Genomic DNA, 12,446 nt, shown 5'->3' with positions numbered 1-12,446 from the left:
AGACTTGGCACAGTGGTGCCTGTAATCGCAGCACTAGAGAGGCTGAGGCAGGAGGATTGCCACAAGTGTGAGTCCAGACTGGCACATTCTACATCAAAAAAATTTTTTTGTTGTTTCTAGCTTGTTTGTTTGTTTGTTGTTTTTCAAGGCAGGGTTTCTCTGTTTAACGGCCCTGGCTGTCCTAAAGCTAGCTTTGTAGACCAGGCTGGCCTCAAACTCTCAGAGATTAGGATCCCAAGTGCTGGGATTAAAGGTGTGCCCCACCACCGCCAGAAGAAAAAAAAATTGTTTTAACTAGCCAGGAATGCTGGCACATACTCAATCCCAGCACTTGGGAGGCAGAGACAGGTGGAGCTCTGAGAGTCCACTTTTGCTGTACATCAGGCTGCCAGGGACATGGGCTGCCCAGGTCTGGCCCCACATCACGTAGCCAGGCAGACAAAGAGCTGGGAATGAGCCTGAGAGCAGCGGAGGTTCAGCCCAGTCCCAGAAGCAATGAGGTGTATAGTGTTTTCTTTGTTTTGGTTTGTTTGCTTCTGAGACAGGTTCTCACTGTATAGCCCAGGCTAGCCTGGAAATCTTGGTCCTGCTTCCACCTCCTGAGTGCTGGGATTGCAGGTGTGGCCCTGGCCCTCTTTCTCTTTGGTCCTTCCTTTCTACACAGCCTCTCATTGCTTAGAAGCCCGCACTAAACAACTTGACTTGAGGTGCAGATGAGCAAATGCTTAAGGACCTTAGTCACCGTTTCGGTCCTGGTCTGTGGTGGAATGGAGCCTGCACACTGCTCCACCCTACCCACTGAGGGTCTCGGAGAAGCCAGTGTGGCCAGCCTTGGGGGTGGAAGGCAGGGAGGGAGTCCAGGGTAAGAAGACAAGATGAGAGGACAGGAAGAGAGGATGGGGCAGGAAGGGAGGATGGGAGCAGGAAGGGAGGGTGGGGGCAGGAAGGGAGGGTGGGGGCAGAAAGGCAGAGTGGGGCAGGAAGGGAGGGTGGGGGCAGGAAGGGAGAGTGGGGCAGGAAGGCAGAGTGGGGCAGGAAGGGAGGGTGGGGCAGGAAGGGAGGATGGGGGCAGGAAGGGAGGGTGGGAGCAGGAAGGGAGGATGGGGGCAGGAAGGGGGGATGGGGGCAGGAAGGGAGGGTGGGACAGGAGGGGAGGGTGGGGGCAGGAAGGGAGGGTGGGGCAGGAGGGGAGGGTGGGGATAGGAGGGAGGATAGGGGCAAGAAGGGAGGATGGGGGCAGAAAGGGAGGGTGGGGGCAGGAAGGGAGGGTGGGGGCAGGAAGGGAGGTGGGGCAGGAAGGGAGGATGGGGGCAGAAAGGGAGGGTGGGGGCAGGAAGGGAGGATGGGGGCAGAAAGGGAGGGTGGGGGCAGGAAGGGAGGGTGGGGCCAGGAAAGGAGGTGGGGCAGGAAGGGAGGATGGGGGCAGAAAGGGAGGATGGGGGCAGAAAGGGAGGATGGGGGCAGGAAGGGAGGATGGGGGCAGGAATGGAGGGTGGGGGCAGAAAGGGAGGGTGGGGGCAGGAAGGGAGGGGGGCAGGTAGGGAGGGTGGAGCAGGAAGGGAGGGTGGGGCAGGAAGGGGTAAAGAGGAACATGGAGAGGGAATGTGGGACCAGCCCCAAGGAACTTCATGGAAGCTTCCAGGAGTCTCTACTCTCCACCTGCTGGGTGGGACATGATCTGATCCAGCCTCTCTCCATCTCTCTTGAAGAACATATCAAAAAGAGCCCTGGGGAAGATTTTGCTGAACGCCCTGGACCGGAATCCCTCACAGGGTAGGCAAGAGTGCCTTGCAGAGAATGGATGGCAGCTGTGGGGTGTCTGGACCAAAACTCCGGCACTGTCTGCAGAACATCCACTCTGATCCCACCCCAATGCCTGCAGGCCACAGTCAAGAAAGACTTCAAAAGCAGACACAACTGTCTGACCAGAACAGAGCTGCAGGGCCGCAGGCAGCTGGGACAACTGGAAGCCACCATGGGCACAGCTGGCAAGGGTGGGGTAGCCCGCTGGCAAGTCAGACTGCACTGCTCACTGAGCCCACGGTGGCCCAGGACCCAGGCAGTGCCTCTGCTTGAAATCCCCCAGCTCTGACAGCTGACCTGTCAGAAGGGAGTCACCTGGCATACAGTCAAGAACCAGCCTGCTAAGTGTCTGGGATTTGCCTAAAGCTCCAGCCCTGTGGCCTCCGCTGCCCAGGCGAAGCTGAGAGCAGCATAACTCCACCAGTGGTGCCCTGCACCTGACCCTGCCTCCCAGGGCCTCCCAGGGAGACTGATAGGTGAGCCTTCACCTGCTGGCAGGATCTTGAAACAGCCCATTGCCAGTGGAGACAAGGAGTATGTAGGACAGTGGTTCTCAACCTTCCTAATGCTGCGACCCTTTAATACAGTTCCTCATGCTGTGGTGACCCCCAACCATAAAATTACTTTGTTGCTACTTCATAACTGTAATTTTGCTACTGTTATGAACTGTAATGTAAATATCTGATATGCAGGGTATCTGATATGTGACCCCTATGAAAATGTTGTTTGACCCCAGGAGTCACGACCCACCAGTTGAGAACTACTGATCTAGGTGTTAAGAAGGAACATAGGGGGCAGGGCTGGGCAGGGCTGGGCAGTGGTATGGGGCAAGTGGTAGGCAAGCCACATGGAAGAGAGAAGTGACTCTGTGGACAAGATAAAGAAATCCACCCTTTTGTTTCTCTCCAGAGGGTACACGTGGCACCTTGGCCATCCTGGACGCCTTGCACCAAGCCTTGGTTGGCTGTGAGCTCCTGCAGAGAAATCCCTCAGCACCAGCAGCCACAGCTCCTACACACACAAACCCCTTCCTCATCTCCTGCTGAGCTCACTGACCCAGCCATGGGCCACCATGGTCTTTCTATCCATCATCAGACCAGCCTTGACCACAACCAGACTTGCCTCCTTGGTGAACCTGACCACCATGGGACTTGCATTGGCAGTCGCTGGACCAACCTTCACAGCCAAACTGACTGCCATCACAGGAGCCTTCTCAGTCATCCTGAGCACCATCAGCCCAGCCTCCCTGGTCAGCCGTCCACTGCTAGGCTGTCTTCCACCGTCTGAACACCCTCCACAAAAGGTTGGACTGTTATCACTTCCTCAGAACTCTGCAGCCAAGGCCCCTTCCAAAACTGGGTGTGTCTGGCAGCTACTCCTTCCTTGGGCCTCTCACATTCTCCCAGAACCCCCACATTGAAACCTTGCAGTTGCTAGATCAGCCTGTACCTGAGGCTGTTGCCCTTATGCTGAGCACAGTACACGGTACATTCCAGAATCTCTGCCCTGCTTGCTCCAGCTGACTGACCTGTGTTATTTGGCCTGCTCAAGAAGGACCAGTTCTGCACCCCGATCAGGCTATATGTGTGCTAGAACTTAGTGTGGACAAATGTGCAAGGAAAAACTCCAGGGGACCAGGCAAAGAGGAACCCACACTTTGGCAAGTCTAACTTTGTGAGCTCTGCTATGACCTCACAGGAAAGATAGAAGAGCTTCTGGGAGGAAGAGGCAATTGACCAGTGTGGAATATAACTAGTGCATCCCGGGTTTTATTTTGCTGTTTTTCTGCTGCCAGGGATGTCCCAGCACTGCCAGAGCTCCCCCGCCAAGCACACCCTGACCTCACTCTGCTCTTTTCAACAAGCTGCCTTTCCACTGGAGCGTGACAGGCACAGGTTTCATTAAAGCCTTGACTAACCTAGAGAAGGAACATTCCCGCAGCCGGATCCCCAGAGCTGGCCTGTCCCAGCCAAGGGAGAGGAAACCAAAGACAAGTTCAGGCCCACCGAAACAGCCGTGATCACAGGGTCTATATTCAGTTCTGTTGTCTTACAGTCTTTGAGGAGGATCTCCCTGTGTTGCTTAGGCTGGTCTCAGACTCCTGGGTTCAAGCAATCCCTCCTGCCTCCCAGGTATCTGGGACAATAGGCTATAGTAGCACACCCAGCTAGCTAATCTTGACATGACAGAACACCTACCCCCCACTGTGGGGCGTTTACCCAACCACCCCCCACAGTTCCCCAGAGTTTTCTTGAGTGCGAGCAGCAGGAAATATTAGATAGAAGGATTTATTGCGGAGAATATCGCGGAGATAAACAGATAGAAAATAAAGGATAGCCTCGAGAGGGCCTGGAACCTATTCCAACCGGCCCTGACTGTCTTTGCCCCAGGGTTTTTATAGAGACACCAAGGGGTGGAGCAAAAGACCTCCTCCCCCAGCACAGCCAAGTGCAGACCATCCCAGACACCTGCACTTAGGCCCGTGGTTTAATTATCCTCTATGCGGACCTGCTGGGTAAAGGCACGAGGAACCCGAGAACGGGCTCCCACACCCCACCACATATACACACTTTTGATTACGACGTCACTAAAGGCTCAGCTCCTGGAATTCCTCACCCAACACATGGAGTTAGCCTTTAGCAGAAGACGATCAAACTGAAGAGACAGTCATCCATGGTTGTATCAGCAAGTCAGGAAGCATCAGACCAGGAATTTGAAACAACTGGTTACCCGGCAGCTCTAATGGAGGAGGCCAGCAACATGCGAGACCAGGTGAGTAACATGCGGAGGATGCATGTTCCATGGAAGAGTCAGGAATTGCTAGGAATCCTACCAACTGAGCAGAGTGAAGAGCACTCGGTAGGCTCAGAGACAACTGCACAGGATGAGGAAAGACTCCCAGCGCCTAAGGATAAGTCCTACCAACTTCTAAAGATGAACACCAGGGATGAAAAGACTAGGAACAGGGAACAGAAAATGTGAGAACTGTTGGGCAACTACGACATGTATTTAAAAGTGGGGGGGACACAGACAACAGTCCAAACAATATTGACTTTGAATTTCCCAAAATTCCAGTCAGACGCCAAAGCACAGAGCCAGAAGACTCACAAAGCCCAAGCAGAATACATGCAAAACAAACAATAAAAACGGCATCGGAGCCAGGCATGGTGATGCACACCTGTAATCCCATCACTCCGGAGGCTGAGGCAGGAGGATCAGGAGTTTACAGCCAGCCCAAGCTGGACAGTGAGAGCCTGTCTCAAAATGACAACAGGGAGGAAAAAGAGTGAAACGCTGAGGGGGGAGGAAACTAGTATTCGTTGTGTCTTGTAAAATTACCCTTGAGATGGACGGAGTGAAGATTCTCCGGCAAAACTCATTACAGCTTTCCAGAAATAAAGGAAGTTCTTTAGAGAGAAGGGGGATTGTACAGACCAAAAATTTGGGTTTATGTAAAGAAAGAAAAAGCACAAAAGAAAGAATAAGTCAAGGTAGAAAAACAATCCTTTATTTCTCTTATTTTTTTCTTACCTACCAGACAACAGTTTGTCCAAGTTCTGGAGACAATGCATGCATTACATTCAGCTTTTGTGAGTGAAATGCCCAGCACAGACTCCAGGGCAGAGAAGGAACTAGAAATGCTTTGCTACTGTGGAGCCTGGGAAGGAAGCATTACTGCCCATCAAACAGTCTGGTTATTGAAAGTGGACTTGAATTAGTGTAGATGGGTGTTGTGAGTGTTAGGATAAACACTAGGAAAAGAAGGGGGCAGGGATACACTAGGACAAGAGAGAAAGTGACACTACATAAGATACTTAATCAAGACCACAAATGCAAACTAGGAGCCGAAGACAGAGCAAAAGTGGTTAAACGTGAGCAGTCATGGAAGACATCACCCGTGTCAGCAGCACCCCCAAATATTAGTGGTCCCATTACAACAACCAAATGTAGGGATTCTCAGACCAAACGACATGCTGTCTGCAAGAATCCACTTTAGGAGGCTGGAGAGATGGCTCAGCAGATAGGAGCACTTATTGGTCTTGAAGAAGACCCGGGTTCAATTCCCAGCACCCACATAGCCACTCTCAACCTCCTATAACTCCTGTTCCAAATGATCCGATGACCCTCTTTTGACTCTGTGGGTGCGTGTGGTACACAAACATACAGTCAGGCATGTACACATAAAAAATAAACTTAAAAGAAATCCGCTGTAGACATAGACACATGTGGGTTAAAGTGAAGGGTGAAAGAAATTACTCCTGTGCCAACCGTAATCAGAAGAAAGCCTAACTCACTATATTCATTTCAGACAGAGCAGACTTCAAGGCAAGGAAAAGCATCAGGAATGAAAGGGGGCATCACATGCTGTCCAAGGGGTCAGCTCACTAAGAAAATAATGCCTAGCAACACCCCAAACTACCCGAGACAAAAATTAATACAAAACCAGGCATAGTGATGCACACCTTTAATTACAGCACTCAGGAGGCAGAGGCAGACAGATCTCTGAGTTTTAGGCCAGCCTGGGCTACATAGACCTTGTCTCAAAATATATATATTAATAGAAGTTCAAGAAACAGACGGGTCCACTGTTGTAGCTGGTCAACGTACTTCTATAAGACATGGACACATCCAGCGGGTGTGACATTAGTAAAGCTGAACACACCAGAACCATCAACCAAATGGATCCAATGGACACAGACTACTCATCCCACAATGGCACAAATGCATTCTCTCCAAGCTCGGGCAGCGGTCTCCACATTCTGGCCACAAACACTCTCACTAATTAAATTATGGAAGCCATGCAATTCTCTCAAGAGGCAGCAAAATTAAACTTGCAACAGGAAGACAGCTTGGAAATCCATAAATTCTTAGAGATTGAATAACGTATTTCTGCCGGGTGATGGTGGCACACGCCTGTAATCCCAGCACTCGGGAGGCAGAGGCAGGTGGATCTCTGTGAATTCTATAGAGCGAGATCCAGGACAGGCTCCAAAGCTACAGAGAAACCCTGTCTTGAAAAACCAAAAAAAAAAAAAAAAAAAAAAGAATAACGTATTTCTACATTAAATACATATCAAAGAAGAATTCTCTAGAGTAATTTTAAAGCACTTTTAGTGAAATGAAGAAATAAATACCCCATCAGAATATACGGGACACAATGAAAGCAATGCTTCGAGGGAAACGCACAGCGTGGGGATGGATTTATTGCCAAAATGGAAGGTCCAAAATCAGTATTCTTCCACCTCAGGAAGCTATAAAATGAAAAGCAAATTGTAAGACCAACTTGACCAGTATATCCCAAATTGTTCTATAGAACCAATCCAAAGTATACCGATGAAAAGAATAAAAATTAGAGGAGAAATCAGACTCAAAATAGGAAATCAGAAGAGAAAAATCAACAAAGCCAAAGATGGTTGTTGGAAAGATAATGAAAGTGGTTAATAAAAACTTCTTGCAGGGGCTAGAGAGATGGCTCAGCAGTTAGGAGCACTGACTGCTCTTCCAGAGGACCCAGGTTCAATTCCAACACTTACATGGTAGCTCACAACTGTCTCTAATGCCAGTTCCAGGGGATCTGACACCAATGCACATTAAATAAATTATTATTTAAAAACCTTTAAAATATTTATTTTAAAAAAGCTTCTGGCCAGGCTAATCAAAGAATAAAACAGACACAACTTACTAATACCAGCGATGAAAGAGGAATGTCATTACAGGACAGATCTCAACAGCACGAAAGGATTTTAGATGCGACTGTGAATAAGCCTTGTGAGCTAATGAAAGGGACCGATTCCTTGAAAAACACATAAGAGCCACACATGAAGAAACAGACAATCTGATATGTATTAGCTAATATAATTAATAATTAACAAAACAGGAAAATAACAGGCCCAGGACAGGTTCTCCAGTACATTCTACTGCCGAACTGTAAGAAAAGGGCTGTACGAATCATCCAGTCTCTTCCAGGAAACAGAAGCAGGCCTTCTTTGCAGCCCCTTCTGTAAGGCCAGGGTTGCCATCATGCCAAGCAAATATCTCAAACAAAAAAGACAGAGCGAAATGCCTCATATGTACAGGTACAAAAATCTTCAGCAAAATATGAGCAAGTCATAGACAACAGTGTGAGCTATTTGCCCTGGTTCAATCTCCATCACACACACACACACACACACACACACACACACACACACACACACACACACACAAAAGAATTGCTCACCTTATCCCAGTGGAACTGACACACTGTCGTATGGGAAGGAGGCTGGAGACCGTGGCCTCTTCAGTGTCCTTACAGAGAGTGGGGCTGATACTCAGTACTTCTTGAGCCTTCAGAGCCTTGCTGGCTTACAGCCTGCCACCTTTTTCCCTCATCCAGTGTGCAGACCACCTTGAACATGGATGGGACCTGAACACATGCCTAATGCTCCTGGCCAAGTACAAAGTCCAGGGGCAAGATGACCCCAGAAGATCGTGGGATTCCAGGGATACAGACCTGGGTCAGGGCCAGCGCATCGGCTGTGAGTGGCAGCAAACAATGTGCTTTGCCTTACATCCACACCTCTATGACAAGGACTCTACCCACTTCACACAGCTCAACAGCAGAGCCCAGCACGCATGACCAAGGGCCAGACTGCACTCACTTGGGCATCCCAAGGACCTTTACAGAGCTCAGGGTCCGAGACACCCTGACAGGGAAGCATAAAGAAAGGTGCTTCATGGGGAGATACACATTGTGCCCACGGAGCTTATGGTTGAGGCCACATCTCCGGAGAACAGCTGTCATGGAAACCTCAATGTCTTCTTGAGTCAAAAACAGTATATGTGAATGATTCCACTCAAACAGAAACTCCCCAACACTTGAACCCAAAAATTGATTTAAAAAAAAAAAAAAGGTTAGTTAGTGGATATTGAGTCCCAGAACCCTGACCCAAAGTTCCCTTTACTTCCTGTGAGTCCATAGGTATCACTATGTACCCAATTAACTCCTTGGTCTGTGCTGCTCAATAAAACTGCTGTTTTCTTCTTTTTTTAATTGAAAAACATTTAACATTTAAATAGGCCATTTAATTTTTAATCCATATTAACAAGGTTTTCCATGTAGGTGTGATAATATAACTTATAGCCAAATATTAATTCATATTTTTTCAATTATTTTACAAAACCATGTATTGCTGAGAACATTCCAGGCCTGAGGCATGGTAAACAAGTAGGGTCAGAATCTCTGTGTAGTCATCAGATGATTAGTGTGGAAGCAGGTGAAATTCAATAACCATCCTCTGTTTGCACATTCATGTTTCTATATTGGTGCAATCAATAATACCAGAAAAGAATGTAGAAAGTCTAAAAAAAACACAAAATCAATACTAATAGCACCAAAATAATTACTTTTATAAATCATCTGATACAGATCAATTGCATATTTAGTAACTTAGAAAAATAAAGTCAGTGTTCCTATTTTTTCATATACAAAAGCAAAGTAATGGTTGGAGTGTATGCAATTTATACTAAATATATCTTAGAAAAGAATATAAATGAATTAATCCTTTTCACATGCAATATGTAAATACATTAACTTTTTTTTTTTTTCGAGACAGGGTTTTCTCTGTGTAGCTTTGGAGCCTGTCCTGGATCTCACTTTGTAGACCAGGCTGGACTTGAACTCACAAAGATTTGGCTGGCTCTGCCTTCCGAGTGCTGGGATTAAAGGTGTGCACCACCACCCGCCGGCTTCATTGCATCATTTTATAGTTTCCTTGTATAAACTAATTTTATCAGGTAGCTAAAGTTCTATTAAGTGTTCTAAAATTCCTTTTTAATGTGAAAATCTAGGATTTCCTTGAAAAAAAATTTAGACAATATATTCTAATCATGCTTCTCCTCCTCCCTCAACTCCTCCCAGATCCTTTCTACCTGCCCAACTCCACACCCTTTTTTTCTGTCTTTAAAAAACAATTAAATAAAAGGAAACAAAAAAATCAAGAAACATACAAATCCACAAAAATGCAAAGCAAAAGTACAATATGACAAAAAATGCCAAACAAAGCAATATGAGATTAAAAATCTGCAAAAAACACCATTGAGTTTGTTCTGACCATCTACTGCTGGGCATGGGACCTACCCCGAAATGTGGTTAACATCCCCATTGAGACTCCGTTAGAGAGAATTAAATTTTCCTTTGCAGTCAGGTGTTAATTGCAGATAGCTTCTTGGTTAGGGGTGGGAGCCCTGGTCCACTTCTTCTCTCAGTGCTGGGCCCCCATCTGAAAACTGCTAACTTCTTGATAGAGGCCTTGCAATGATTTGATTGAAGATTTCTTGATCTCAGTGATAGGTACCCTGGTTAGCATAAGTGAAGTCCTAGGTTCCATCCTAGCTTCAAGAGAGAGAGAGAGAAAAAAAAAAAAAGATTATCTTAGCATATCACAACGCCTTTGGCACACTTCCTCCAGAATGAAATCCCTAATTCCTTCCTTTGAAGGTGAGCAAGTGTGGTGGTTGGAAAGAAATGCCCTCCATAGGGAGTGGCACTGTTAGGAGGTGTGGCTTTGTGGGGGTAGGTGTCGCCGTGGAGGTGGGCTTTGTGCGCTCATATGTTCAAGCTATGGCCCAGGGTGACACCGCAGTTCCTTCTCTGCTGCCTGCGGATCAACATGTAGAACCCTCTGCTCCTTCTCCAGCCGCATGTCTACCTGCACGCCACCGTGTCCCACCATGACAATAATGGACTGAACCTCCGAAACTGTAAGCCAGCCCCAATTAAATATTTTCTTTATAGGAGTTGCCGTGGTCATGGTGTCTCTTCACAGCAATAGAAACCCTAAGTAAGACAGCAAGACTGTCAGGTATGAGCCACACCTGACAAGCAGAGTGTGGTGGGAGCGCTAGTGGGAACGCAGACTCAACCCACACGGCATGGTGATACCTTCCTTGCTGTCTCTTGGGCCGCTGTGTCCTGAGTACATCCGGGCAGCCCTGTCCAGAGGGCCATGAGTCATCCTAATCTGTCAATACCAGCAAGGAATGGAGGACGCCAGCCATCAGCTCAGGTGCACATCTCTGGAGCAATCCCACCAGCCCCATCCTTCAGTGGTGACAACCCCAGTTTCAGCCCTGCTGAGATCCTGACTGCAACGTCGAGAACTCTCCAGCTAAAACAAGCATTTCTGACCTACGAAAACCAAGAAAAACAAACAAATGTTACTGTGAAGTTGTGGGGTGGTGTACACAGCAGTAGATAACAAACACATTTCCTGTGGTAAACTCATGCTTCTTTAACTCTGGGGAGGGAGGCCTGACTGTGATCCCTAGTCATGTTAAAAGCATGAAGCCAGCTGAAGGGCATCCATAAGCAGAAAGATACTGGGAGTGGAAGAATGTATGCTGCTCAGCCATGCTTCTAGTTCCCATCAGATACAGCACACCAGGCCAAAGGCTGAGCAGGGATAGGGTTAGGATGCAGGAGACAGGCAGCAGCGAGGCCGGGAGGTAATAAGAGGGGACCACATGTGCACTGAGGCTCCAGACGCCCAGCCCATGCATACCCAGTGTCCTACCACTTAGAAAGCATAATTCAAAGATGAATTTGTTTCACATTTAAAAAACACCCAGAACTTGAGACATCCAGTGTAGGGCCCTTGACCGGAAAGGCAAGGACCATATTGGAAAGCTGGGTGAGGAACAGGGCAGGGCACACAGTGATTCCACACCAGTTCAGAAAAACACACACAAGTGTGTGAGAACAGATGTCCTGTCTTCCCCTTCTTTTCTTTTTCTAGAAGTCCTTCTTTGGAATTTTGGAATTGCCCTAAGTGTCTGTAACTCGTTAAAAATGTTTCCTGGGAAATTCTAGCCAATGTCCTTTCTTCACCTTCTGGCAAGAATACTCTGTTGACCTTAAATTGCTTCCGTCTCCTGATACCCCAGCTAAGTAACTCTGCACTGTCACCACTGGGTGGGGGAGCACACTCCTGGACTGAAGCACAGAGGGCGAGGTCTCCAGATCTCCCAGGCTGAGGTGGTTGTTCAAGTTCAACCCGGGAGGGCCTTCGGGAGCGCACACCATTGTTTTCTGAGAACCTGCTCTAATTCTAACTCACACATGCACGAGCTTGTAAATTTCTACATTTTACTGTTTTGCTTTTTGGGATGGGTCTGCTTTGTAATCCAGGTGGCCACAACTCCAAATCCTCCTGTCTCAGTCCTCTCGAGTTCTGTGATGACAAGTGTCTAGTATAAGCGGTATCCTCTGAATTGAACACATTTCTCTGCAGAGAAAGACAGAGGCCCGTGAGACACAGGGGCATGCAGACATCACACCCCTGAGAAAGCAGAAATGTGAGAGTCTAAGTGGCATCCTTCTCTGGTCTCTGAGTGTGTGATAGCACTCACATCCACACACACGTGTACATACACCAGACATATACCCACATGTATATACACTTGCACATATTTCTATTTTTTAAAAAAACTTAATCTTTGAATTACAATAATCTGTTTAAACTTCACCACCACCTCCACCGCCCCACCCCTGAGCTTCCTCCTCTCTGAATGAAGTAATAAGCCTGCGCGATCAGGGGCCATATCTTTGCAAAGGTTTGAACCAAGTGACCACTGAGGACTCCACTCTTGCATTGCTGACTTTG

The 12,446-nt window shown here is 47.7% G+C and overlaps 1 protein-coding gene across 1 annotated transcript in view; it reads left to right on the top strand.

Moving 5' to 3' along the window:
• Positions 1–8,702, top strand: part of Efcc1 (EF-hand and coiled-coil domain containing 1) — a 37,862-nt gene extending 29,160 nt beyond the window's left edge. The window contains 2 exon segments of the mRNA XM_052720116.1: positions 1,710–1,773; positions 2,713–8,702. Of these exon segments, the coding sequence (XP_052576076.1) occupies positions 1,710–1,773; positions 2,713–2,849 (201 nt within the window). The 3' untranslated portion in view covers positions 2,850–8,702.
• The last annotated feature ends 3,744 nt before the right edge of the window (positions 8,703–12,446 follow it).

This window comes from Peromyscus californicus, unplaced genomic scaffold (genome assembly GCF_007827085.1).
Source record: "Peromyscus californicus insignis strain IS unplaced genomic scaffold, ASM782708v3 Scaffold_6__1_contigs__length_162567912, whole genome shotgun sequence".
In the NCBI taxonomy this organism is placed as follows: domain Eukaryota; kingdom Metazoa; phylum Chordata; class Mammalia; order Rodentia; family Cricetidae; genus Peromyscus; species Peromyscus californicus.
Note: the sequence above shows the minus strand (reverse complement) of the source record. Positions and strands in the feature narration are given on the sequence as shown.